General features: G+C 39.7%; 2 protein-coding genes across 4 annotated transcripts in view; one reads left to right on the top strand and one right to left on the bottom strand.

Moving 5' to 3' along the window:
- Positions 1-7: 7 nt before the first annotated feature.
- On the top strand, positions 8-1,680 carry zgc:112271 (uncharacterized protein LOC553698 homolog). Of its 2 annotated transcripts, XM_035629358.2 has the most exons (4): positions 8-148; positions 340-404; positions 1,129-1,226; positions 1,414-1,680. In XM_035629358.2, the coding sequence occupies exons 2-4, from the start codon at positions 342-344 to the stop codon at positions 1,511-1,513; spliced, it is 261 nt and encodes an 86-aa protein (XP_035485251.1). In that variant the 5' UTR covers positions 8-148; positions 340-341; the 3' UTR covers positions 1,514-1,680. The 2 variants fall into 2 exon arrangements, with proteins under 2 accessions (XP_035485251.1, XP_035485262.1); XM_035629369.2 differs by lacking the exon at positions 8-148 and having other exon boundaries at positions 179-404.
- A 2,808-nt stretch (positions 1,681-4,488) lies between these two features.
- The window catches only part of ache (acetylcholinesterase), a 33,303-nt gene continuing 24,959 nt past the window's right edge, over positions 4,489-12,832 (bottom strand). For both annotated transcript variants that reach the window (XM_035630073.2, XM_035630061.2), the window contains 5 exons: positions 11,678-11,900; positions 10,912-11,157; positions 9,487-9,679; positions 9,041-9,219; positions 4,489-8,450 (listed from right to left, as the gene is read on the bottom strand). In XM_035630073.2, the coding sequence (XP_035485966.1) occupies positions 8,329-8,450; positions 9,041-9,219; positions 9,487-9,679; positions 10,912-11,157; positions 11,678-11,900 (963 nt within the window). In that variant the 3' untranslated portion in view covers positions 4,489-8,328. The remainder of the gene's footprint in view (positions 8,451-9,040; positions 9,220-9,486; positions 9,680-10,911; positions 11,158-11,677; positions 11,901-12,832) is intronic.

Below are 12,832 nucleotides of genomic sequence, written 5' to 3'. Positions count from 1 at the left end.
AAAGAGACAAGCCGCACCTGATTGGTCGCAGTCTGCCATTGCCGCAATGCAATTGGACATTGCTTCGGTCATTCAGGGGTTCAGTGACACCTACCTCTTCACGCACCGTGGCCGAAATAAGGAGCCCACCGTACAATATAAAATCAAGGTAATAATGGACGCCTGAGTTAAACCTCAACCCACAGTTGTCTCGTAGCAGCACTATTCTTTTAAACGCAGACACCATCCACTTGACGAACACAGTAGCACTTCCGTCGTCAGACGGACTGTTTACCCATCTAGACCAAAACATCCGACCAAGCTAGCCGTTTGAGTCTCGTTGCATTTGTGTTCGTGCAGACATGGCGGAGACAGCTGATCACATCCGGGACAAACTGATCGAGGAGCTCGCGGCAGTGCACGTGGTAGGTTTAATTACTTTACGTTGCATGTTACTGTCTGTGCAGCAGTGAGCAGGCTCACGTCAAACACCTGCTCATCTACAAATGCATAGGGAAGGAGCTTCAGTGCTTCCTTTAACACAGGTCTGCTGCAGCTCTCAGTGCTTTTAGTCTGAAGACTTTCAGTAAATCAATTGTACTGTACTGCAACTTTGATCACATGTCTTATTCTACTTTAACATGTTTTTATTTTCTCCTTTTAATTCTATGTGTTTCTTCCCAGTGCTTTTAATGTTTTATGTAAAGCACGTTGAATTGCCCTGTTGTTGAAATGTGCTATACAAATAAACTTGCCATGCCTTGCCTAGGGTACACTGGGGGTGCAGTAGAATTGTCTCTCTATCTGCTATTCCTTGACCTCAGTGGAAAATGTCATGAGGTCAAGGAAAGATGTAAAGGAGGACTGATAGGACTTTGGAAACGCTGACAGCGCTGCTCCGAAAATCCGACTCGACTTTCACTATGCTTCGTCATTATGCGATGGCGGAGGTTCTTTTGTGGCTAATCAGCCCATCACCACCATTCCACGTCCCATCTTTAGCCACTCAAACAATGCCGGTCTTTACAGTGTAGTTACAGTGTCATGTGAAGAAGATGGGCCACTTCATCGTACATGACACTCATTCAACATGACCAGTGAGAGACTGAGTTAATTGTTTTCTATCAACATCTATCTTGTCGTCTCCAGGACGTGGAGGATACGTCGCCTAACAGATGTGCCGCCAGCTTCAAAGTCCTGGTGGTGTCATCCCAGTTCGAGGGCAAACCACTGCTACAAAGACACAGGTATCACTCTGTAGGAATTATCACCGAGGACATGTCTTTCTGAATGATAAAAACGTAACTTTGACAGACGGATAAAGCCAACGACGATGTCTTAAAAGTAACGAAGTACAGAGCTGCCACAACAACATGTAAGAAACACGCAGCTGCATGTGTATGAACTCCAGTCATGTGCTTTATGTGTTGTCAGAATGGTGAATACGTGCCTGGCTGAGGAGCTGAAAGAGATCCACGCTTTAGAACAGAAGACCCTCACACCAGAACAGTGGGAGAAACAGAAGTCCCAATGACACACACACTCACACACACACACCACTTAATAATTACAATTATAAACAAGCCTTATACTTATATAGGAAAAATGCAGATCAGCACTGTCTTTAATTTTCAGTGAATCTGTAATATGGATTTACATCTATTGGAATGTTGCTGCTGGCAATAAAACACACAAATGCTGTTTATTGTCTGTGTGGTTGTTTTCTGAGAATCTTTACATGTCATCTTTTGTCTCTATTGATATATAATAAAAAGATATCCATCCATGTAGTATGCCACTAATGCACAGTTGTGTTTGGAGTCTGACTCTGTTAACACCTCTCAAGCTCATGAAGCCACAGGTAAAAACAACAATAGTGTTTTACGGGGAGTCACATTCTGTAAGTTTCTTAAGGAAAAAGTTGGACTCTGCACTGAGATGCTGCATAGACGCATAATTTAATGATGATGAACTGCTGTTTTTCATCAATAAATCATTCCAGCATATAACCCCACAACCTGCTAAAAGATAAAACTAGAATGGCACTCAGCAGTGCACATCCCTCCGCCAAGGCCCACGTTTGGTTGCATTTAGTATTGATAGTGTAATATGGATTAAATCATTGTTATTATCATTGTTACTAATGCGGAGGTTTGATATGGGTCTATAGTTTGCTAAGATATCTAGGTCTAGAGTCTGCATTTTGAGCAGAGGTGTAACTACTGCTACCTTAGAGGCCTGTGGCACGTAGCCTGTTAATAGAGATAAATTGATCTGATCTAATACGGAACTGTTGATTAAAGGTAATACATCCTTGAATGGCCTTGATGGAATAGGATATAAAAGACAGGTTGATGGCTTCGATGAAGTGACTAGTGAAGTCAGCTCAGCCAGATCTATAGGGCAAAAGCAGTCTAAATATAAATTATAAATTCTGAGGCAACCGTACTGTGTCTGTGCTATTAGTGGGAAGAAGCTGATCATTTTTTTTCTCCGATGGTAATCATTCTATTAGTAAAGAAGCACATGAAATCATTGTTGGAGGAATAGACTGTTCAGTAGAGCTTCTGCTCTCTGTCAGCCTGGCTACAGTGCTGAAGAGTTTCCAGTTTAGGTGAGAATCATCTTGATTAGTGGAACACCACTTCCTTTCTAACTTACATGACGTCTGTTTTAAAGCACTTGTTTGTGCATTAAACCATGGAGCTATCCTCCTCTGTTAGACTGTCTTCTTTTTCAGAAGTATAAATATATATATATATACATACACATATATATATATATATAACAGCATAATATAGTTGGTTATATATGACACAAAGATACTGAGTATATTAAATGGCAGGGCAGTGACCAGAGCATAACGTGTGCAGTGCTTCAGTTAACAACTAACTAATAAAAAGATCTTCCTTTTTAAATGCATAGAAAAGACACTAGGTGGCAGCACAACATTATTTATGTTTTTGCAATTTAATTTAATTACATTTTTTTGGGGCACTTCTGGTTAGATACTAACTACATTTCGTTGTCTCAGTACTTACACTCTGTGCAATGACCATAAAGTTGAATTTGCTCTAATCGAATATATTTTTTTGCAATTAATCAACTTTTCGTCTTCTTTTTTTCTTTTTATGGTCAGAGGTCAACAAATGCAATGAGGTTCAGTAACAATAACGCTATGGCTCAGCAGGTAAAGCCATCCACTAACCAGACAAGACACTGAACCCCCAAATTGGTTCTGACGGCTATGCCTTAAGTGTGTGAATGATGTGTGATAGAAAAAGCGTTACATGGAAGTGATGTATGAATGTGTGTGGGAATTGGCAAAGGTGACTTCACATGTGACACTCTTAGTAGTAGATAGGAATAGAAAAGCACAATCAATTTACCATAGTTGTAATCTGACTAATCTGAAAGAATAGACTATAGACCCCAGTATGAATAGTACCCGGAACACATATACTAAAGAAATGATATGACTATATGAGAACGAGTTTTTGGATCTTGGTCTGCATAAAACATCTGATAGTGCAGGTTGATTCTAAATATCTCAAGAGAAAATTTCCGGTCATTGCAGCATCACTAGATGCTGAAAAAGCATTTGAGAGACTATTAAAAAATTTGGTTTTGGTCTTAAGTTCACTAGTGCCCCATTTTCCTCTGTCCGAGCTAATGGAGTAATCTCCAAACCTTTTCCTCTGCAACGAGGCGTCAGTTAGGGCTGCCCGGTTAGTCCCCTGCTTTTTTATTATTGCCTAGATTAATTAGCATGGGCTATTCGCTCCAATGGCGATATACAGGGTGTGAACTTTCATGGCCATAACTTCAAATTGACTATGTATGCGGATGATATTTTGCTCACCGTAAGTAACCCGATATCTTCCACAGCAGCATTTCTTAATCTAGTTTCACTTGTTTGGCAGTTTCTCGGGGTACAAGATTAATTGGATCAAGAGTGAGGTAATTTGGGACTGCTGTTAAAGCCCTCTGGTCAGAAGTAATGCCCCTTATGTCAGGGCTCCTTAAGGTCAAATTTACAGTCTGTCCCAAAGCATGCCTGTTGGGACTAAAATCTGACAAAATTGTTGGTGTCACCATTAATCGTCTCTGTACACTGGGTTGTTTATCCATCAAAAGAATTATTATTTTAAACTGGAAGGAACGTAAACCATCATGGCCTGGAGGACCACTGGTACACTGTCAGCAAGTTTCTTGTCTGATTTAATGATTGTTGATTTTTATTTCTTACTATTTGCTTTGTATGACCAATATGACCACTGCTGTATATGAACTGTTGTGGGTTTAAGCCTAGGGCGCTGACCTTGCATCTCCCCCCCTCATTGTATTGTATTGTCTTGTATATTCTGTATTTTACTGTTTTTGTTATGTTTTTTTAATTTAATTGTATTACTATTATGTTTGTGTGTGGTCTGATTGTCCGTTGTCTTATGTGTGTGAAAAAAATACAATAAAACTTTAAAATGAAATAAAAATACTTCAAGGCAGATAGAAGCAGCAAGTTGTCTTTATTTCTGTTGCTATAGCTTAACCAAGTCAGCATTCATGACACACAGAGACATACTGAGAAGCTTCAACAATTATAGAACAAGTGACTGGAAAAAACAACCATGAGGCAGAGGACTGAAACTAAGTCTGATTAACCAGAAAAAAATATCAGAAAAAAGAAGGATTTATGGCACTAATGTTTGATACATATTCTGAATCATATTGCTTTTAAAACAGTTTAAAACTCCTCCCACTGTCATTGTTGTTTTAACATGTTGTATTTTCACCGCATTTAAATATCAAATATATTCCTTTACTGATGTATTTACGTTATTGCTAACATCGCACGTACCTAACATTGAAGATATATTACTTACTTTGATAGTAGTTTTGTTCAATATTACAAATTTCACAGAAAATAACAGTCCACATTTGGCAGGATATACTTGGGACAGAGTCAGTGTCAGGACATGCACAAAGATTCGATAGGAGGGCAAGGAAGAGAGGAAGGTTTAAGCGGGGTCTCCCATTGGATGAGAGGAGCTGTCACTCATACAGCCTGTCACATGCATTCTTAACTGGTATTCTAGACATCAGGTACAATCCTTTATTCATATTGAGTTCTTTTTAAAGCTAGACTACGACACTCCAATCCATAAATAGGAGATATACATGCCAAAAGAGACTTTGCTGGGTCAGCCATCAGCCAATCAGCACTGATTCAGTTCCCTCCCAGTGTTCAAATAAAAATAGCAGAGTTTGATAGACAGGTACAGTAATCACATTAAACACACACACACACACAGATAGTTATATATGTGGAAGACACAGACAAGACAAATTATACACAACTATACAATGGTATTTCACATTCAGCTAATGATAATAATATTGTAATATTTGATAGAGGGGTGTAAAAAGTCCTGAAAGATTATATTTTGGTTAATTTCCAATCTTCTAGATGATAGCTTGAAAGCACATTCATAATAATTATCATTATTATTAAAGACCTGTCCACATAGCAGGTCAGTGGTTCGATCCCCTCTTCCCTCAGTCAGCATTCCAAAGTGTCCTTAGGCAAGACACATAATCCTTAACTGCCTCTGACCGCTGTGTGTGTGTGTGTGTGTTAGTGTGTGAATGTGACTAGAAAATCACAATATGAATACAATCCATTAATAAAGTGGATTATCTTGTTCTTACAGGATTACAATTTATGCATACAACATATGGATTTTTATGTGAACAAACCACTTGTTACATGAATTATATCATTCAAAAAACAAAAGATACTCACAACATATGGTTCCTTTGCTCTATGTGCCATGAACATAAAATATAATCTTTTAGGGCTTTCATGCTCTGTAGTAAACAAGCACCAGTAATGTGAGGCCATCGGGGGGCCCAGAAATGAGGACATTTGAATGTCAAGCTTAATGTTTTGTACAGCTTATGGCATTTTCTGGAGAATTTGTACAGTTTTCAAAACATGAAACATTTAGCCCCTTGTGAAAAAAAATAATAAATGCCTGTAATCAAACCCAAATCTAAGCAGGGAAATATACTTGATTAGTAAAACAACTGATAATGGCTGTTAATTTGTGTCATTTTGAGAATTAAATAAAATGAAGTTTTTATTCCATTTTAATAATTTTTTACAAGTGCATTTTACATAAGTCAGAGCCACTGTGTACGCTGCAGCCCACAAACCTTTTTTGTACGGACGAGTTATGTAATGATGTATTTCTCTGACTGTCCTTTCATCTTTCCATCACCACTCCTCTCTCTGCCTCCTCCATCTCCCTCCTCTCTCCTTCTCCATTTCTTTCTCCTTGCTTTGTCTCTATACCTTTTGCCTTCTATTTTCCATCATGCATTGTGTCCTGATGTCTGGCAGGCCAGGGGCTGAGCCAGCGCTCTGTCACATTATCCTTCTACTGAGTGAATTACTGTGTCTCCATTAGGCTAACGAGAAAGCAGGAGTACGGAGTGTGTTGGGAGAGGGGGCAGGGGCATAGAACGGGGGAGGGGGGAGGAGTGGAGAGTTAATGCAACTGAGAGATGGATGAGCAAATAAATCAGAGATGAAGAGGGAAAAAGTTTCATGGAAGTGGAAAAATAAAGACATGGGAGAGGGGGTATAAAGAAGTGATGGACGGAGATGAAAACATGTATGACCCAGGAGTGAGAGAAGGGACTGAAGGATCAAAGGAGGAGAGTTGGAAAGACAGAAGGGTGGGTGGAGGTTGATTAGAGAGGAAGATAGAGAGCCCAGCCAAAGTAGAGAGGGATATTGGAGTGGTGGAAGGAGAGGCAGAAATCAGGGCAATGGGCCAGACAACAGGGTGGCTATGGAGAGAGAGGAACGGATGCAGAAGAAAAGGCGGACAGAGGAGATGAAGAAGGAATAGAGGACAGGAATATGGATAAGAGGAGAGGGAAGGGAGGAGTTTGTTGGTAGTTGCTGGAAAAATGAAACGAAGGAGAGGAAAGAGATAGGGAGCTTAATCCCCCCTCACAAGATGGAAGGAAGAATCAATAGGAGATGGAAGGGAAAGAGAAGAAATTGTATCAGCTCCCATAGGACTGTAGCCAACATTTTGTTATTCAATTAGATTTGACAAATGTAAATGTTTTGATTGTTCATATATAATTTATTGTTTTAAATGCGGTTCACTGTTAAATGCAATTCTCCACTAGGTATTAATAAAATTCAGGTGGGGTTTAACTCAATTCCTTATTGATTTGTTGCACGAGTCACACAAGGGGGCCTTTTTTTTACATTTATTTTAAGAATGTCCCCTACATTTATGATGACATTGATCTCAGAGTTAGCCAAAGCCCTGCTCCAAATTTATAAATCTCACCAAAATGTTCTAGACTTGAGGAACCATATCTCTCCCTGTGCCCCTGATTCACTCACATTACTATTTAGGAATTTGTCAAAATATAATACAAATAAAACTAAACCTGGAATAATTTACTTCTTGATAATGTAATAAAGGGTAATATCATTATCAACAAGGTCAGAGACCCCCGCTGACACTGAGCCCCACTTTTGCACATACTTTTACATATATTTACTTTTATTGTATAGTTTTTGTTTCTTGTTCTTCAATACTTAGTTTTTAACAACACATAAAATTCCTAGTATATGAAAACCTACTTGGCAAATAACATGATCCTGATTCTGATAACAGATGGGCATACATTCTAATGCTTATATTCCAATTATTTGGGGCATGCAGTGTATTTGCTAACCCCCCCCCCCAAAAGACCCCGATGTAGCTCTGGGTTTAGGTTTTACCACTTGACCTTAACAGGAAGAAACACACTTTAACAGACAAATGGGACAAAATTACCAGTGTTGTTGAGTCAACAGAACACAAACCTAATATGCTGGAAAGAAGGAATCCTCTGAAAATAAGAATTGTTAATCTCATGAATTGAACAACAATTCATGAGACAAACAAGCAGCGGAGCAGTAACATGGGCCTGTTGAGATTTTTGAAATCTGATTTAAACTGGGGGATTCCAGGCAGCCACAGGCACACACACACACACACACACTCTCACACAATTACACACACACACACACACACATCCCACCATAGACAATAATTTCCATTAAGACACACAAACAACACATAAATAAATAGTATAAATAAAATAAATAAAGGTCTACGGTGCATGGGTTTGCGTGTGTGTAATGAAACAGAAAAAAAAAGAAATATAAATATTCATGAACTTCGATTCACTAAAGGGCTATGGGGAAATTGGCCTGGGCTTGTTTTATTGCCCCCTCCCCCCTCCCCTCATTCTCTCAGCTCTCTGCTCGAGCTCTCAGAGGTCAGTACAGCGCTCCTGCTTGCTGTAGTGGTCAAACTGGCTCTTCCAGTGCATCATGTAGGAGGACCAGCGGTGGAATTCCACTTTCCACTGACGCTCGGCCTCATCTATGTTGTCTAAAAGGAGAAACACAGAGTCACATTAAAGAGAGTAGTTAGCAGTTTCTATGTGATGCTATTTAATGCTGAGTTGATAAAGGCTTTCATAATAATGCTATCCTGTTACTTTTGATGCTCTTTGAGATTAGCTTGGCATCAAATGAAGGAAGCACAACAGTCAGTGGAAAAGTATGTTACGCTATATCTAAAAAGTAAAATGTGTAATCTTTGTCACTGCTGTATAATAACTAAATATACTAACTAAAACTAAATATTACTATATAAAATAAATAAATCTTATAAAAATGACTAATTTGTGTTATGTGTTTATCTAAATATTCCATTATCATTACAGATTTACATTCTAGTAAAGGCATGTGACCCCATCCTAATTAGTTGTTTTTTTTAATCTTTATTTGTTGGTGTTAGCCATTTATGTATGATTTAGCTCTTATTATTAAAATAAGAATCTGTTAGGGACACCAACAAAGGTTGTATGACTGTGCTGTAAGTTTATCATGTAGGATATTGACTTATGGAGAATTGTATTCAGTACAAGTATCACATGTGGAGTGGTAGCAGTGTTTAAGAAAAGGAGTATTTTATACCAGTGATGTTCAGGAGGCGTGGCAGAAAGCGGTTCCAGAAAGCACACATCTGGTTCCTCAGACCTTTGTGGATTTTCAGTGGTTCCGTGTTGAGTCCGACATGTTTCTGCTCACTGACAGTGAACAGAGGCCAGCGCCGCCTGGCGTCTACCGGCCCATCTTGGTTCACATTAGGATTTCTAACACAGACGAGAACAATGGGGGGTTAGATTATTAATCTCACTGAATAAAAAATTACATTCAACATCGTCACAACACTCAGTCCACTAAGCTAAACAGACGCAGTCTAACAGCCTTTTGTCTCTTTAATATCTATCTACGTTTCCTTTTGAAGGATTTGGCTGACCAACTGATGAAAGACCCAGGAGCAGACACACAGGCAGAGTTACATATTCCTTTAGCCAGAGGAACTTAAGCCAGGTGAGACAAAAAAAATGATGTCTCACCCAGTTCTTGCAAAGTTGGCCCAGTATCTCATCATGCGTCGGCTCAGTTTCTCCTCCTCTAGAGTATAGTTGAGTCTCTTCTCAAGTGGCAGGCCAAAGACGAACTCAATCTCATAGCCATGGATCACACCCATCCACTCTGGCCAGGCCAGGTTGGATGCTCGGTGGTCAAACAAATAGAGGTAGACCCCTCCTTTAGGAGCAGGCGGAGAAAAGGATGAGTGGTTATTTTTTGTGAATGATGATTCGGAAATCTGTGCAGATGCTGGTAAAATTGCCTCTTAAATAACAAACTATATAATACAGGTACTGTATTTGTTGATGCTTAAGTATGAATCAGAAAACATTAAAAAGGTTAACGCTTTTTGTGCCAAAAGTCCTTCTATTCTTGATTTATTCACCCACTTTTCCAAGCTGATCACTTCAACTTCTGAGATATTTTGGCTGTCTTGTATGCACAGCATGTTTAAGATTGACCCAGATGTTCAGTGATGTTAAGGTCAGGAGACTAAGACGTTGCAACAGTAGAACAATATACCACCACTCTGTTTCAGCTAAACCTTCCTGAAGGTACTTTGCAGTCATATGTGGGTTTTGCTATTGGCAGACATGCAGTTTTCATGAAAGTTTTTTTTGCCTTTTATATCTTACGACAGGAACTACAGGTCATTTTAACATCCTAAATAACAGTTTGGCTTTGATTCATTGTCGGAAAACAATATTGTTCTCTCCAGGTTGGGGGGAGTTGCGGCCTCAAGTGAAAGAGTAAAAGTATATCAGGGTCTTGTTCATGAGTCACTGGATGACGTAGGGTTACATAGACATGCAGTCCAGTGCGGCATCAGCCGTAATGCAGACGTTGTACCGGACCATTTTGGTAAACTGAGTTTTGAGCAATTTGCACATTGTGAGCTGAGTTGTAATGCAAATCTTTGTTTAACCAAACAATTCATGTTCTAACCCTCACCTACCATCACAAGCTCTAAAGTAGAGACCAAAAGCATGAGATAGCAGATTCAAGCAGCTGAGAATCAGCTTTCTCTGTATGTCTCAGTTCCGCCTTAGAGATAGGATTAAAAGTTTGGACATCTGATGGGAGGGGTTCGGGCATCTGATTATGGAACTCATGTGCTCAGAAGGCAGTCTTTAAGAGACCCTGCAGGTAGACCCAGAACTCATTGGAGCGATTAATTATCCCATCAGGCCTGGGAATAACTTGGGATCTCCCAGGAGACACTGTGGTGATAAACAGGCCCAGCTGGTGGATCAGTTGATCCAGATCACAGCACAACTTAAACTATAATAGAAGTAGCTTTCAGGACTCACAATGGCTCTACTCATGAAGCTGTATAGTAAAACCAGACTTCTGTACTGGTGACAACTGTGGTAAATGGAACACAAACACAGTCGTGCACAATATCTTACCTTGGGAGTTTCCTCCACTGTTCACCACCCCAGAGCCAGCTCCTCCCAAGTTAGCCTTAAGGGCATTGTGCTGGACATAGGAGCGAGCAAAGTGGGCCAGTGGGCAGATGACGTTGTGGTCGCCCACGATGTCGTCCATGGCATCGCGGTTCTTTACCCCATTATTCTCATCCATCCAGTCAGTATACTGCAGCACTACTGCCTCCAAGCCAATATCATTAGCATGTGGTACGCTGAGCTTGACACCTGGAAAAGGAAAAGTTTGAAGTTGTTATGTGCATTTTTATTGTATTAGACATATCTTTGGTTGATGGAATCTGAAAGTTGGGATTTATATGTTTATCTCTGATTAGCCACATGAACAGAATGATTATGGAGAACCATCTGTTTATGTAATTATATGAACAGTTACATAAATATATCACTCTGTTTTGTGATGTTTCATGCAATAATTGTTAAAGAAAAATGAAAACAAACTTTAAAAAAGAAAAAACTGTTTTTAATATTACTGTATAACTGACTAACAGAACTACACACATAACTATTATATGGACCATTTTGCTCAACCATATCTCACATGGAATCAATGTGATAATGTGATTACCATTTCCGCAGCACCTGTGCTCTATGTTGTTACTGCTGGATCCATCTATGGTCCCTTCTAAACAAGCTTTTCATTACTTTTGCAGAGGACCCTTCTCTTAAATGGATAATATATTAATTCTTGTCCATGCCCATTCTTTCTCACTGCGTAAGTGAGCTTCACCTTCCATGAAGTCCTCTCTGGAGATGATACTCTCGTTGTCCTTGCTGAATCCCGGTGCTCCATACAACAGGAAATAGGAGCCCTCATCCTGATTTACCCCAAGGAGGATTTGAGTGTCTTTAAAGTTGCCTGAGTTGAGCATGGCCTCAGGAGTGTCAGGCAGAACCTCGCCATCCACAACAGGCACAAATGAAAACCGGAAGAGGGCTGACCATGGCAGAACCTGTTAAGAAGAGAATGACAAATCAAAATGTGTCATTGTGTCATGTATCAACGACCAAGGCGGCTTTTGGACCTTTGTAAAAGACTTAAGAACTCTTTATAGACTTTTGTAACTTTATTTCGGTGATTGCCCTTCCTTGTGTGTCTCTGTTTCTTGTGATCCCTTTTGTTTCGTTCATCCTGAGTTTTGTATTTCCTGTTATATTTTGTATTTTATTTCCTGTGCTCTTGTGTCTAGTTATCTGTTACCTCACAGTTCTTCTGTTTCCCTGTGACCGTCTGCACCTGTTTCCAAATTGATCTCACCTGTGTATCGTCACCTGTGCCCTCTTGTGTGTATATTGTCTTTGTTCTTGTTGGATCGTCTGTTCATCCCTGTGTAGCTTTGTGTAGCCCTGTTTCTCTGTGAAGCCATGCCATGTGTCACCTCTGTGAGTCCTGGATCTCCTAAGTTTGAGTTTTTTTTATTTTTGACCTTGTAAGACTGGAGGTCTATTCTTTTGTTTCGTTTATTAAATCCCCCCCATACCTGCATTTTTGGTCCTGCTTAAGCCTAAACCTAACAGAACGATCCAACCATCATTGACCCAGCAGGTTCTTTATTTGATTTTGAACTTGGTGATTTGGTTTATACGCTGACCTGTATTCATGGAGAATACCGAAGAAACCCTGAATTACCCTGAATACAAGGAGGCTGCAGACAGTTGATTCAACTATTATACACGTAGCTACTCTCAGCCTTGAGAAAAAGTTCTTAGGAAATGTCTGTTAATTTTTTTTTAGTCGCAACGGTGTCAACTTGGATTTTTCCCAGGTGCAAGGAGTCGAAGAGGAAGATGCTAAGTTATTATCGGTTTCCAGTAAATTGTCCTTAGAATTGTAGGCAGTGGCTAAAGGCCTCTGGTAGAGGGCCCGAGCTTGAAGGAGGAAACA

The sequence above is a fragment of the Scophthalmus maximus genome, chromosome 1 (assembly GCF_022379125.1).
Source record: "Scophthalmus maximus strain ysfricsl-2021 chromosome 1, ASM2237912v1, whole genome shotgun sequence".
Classification (NCBI taxonomy): Eukaryota; Metazoa; Chordata; class Actinopteri; order Pleuronectiformes; family Scophthalmidae; genus Scophthalmus; species Scophthalmus maximus.
Note: the sequence above shows the minus strand (reverse complement) of the source record. Positions and strands in the feature narration are given on the sequence as shown.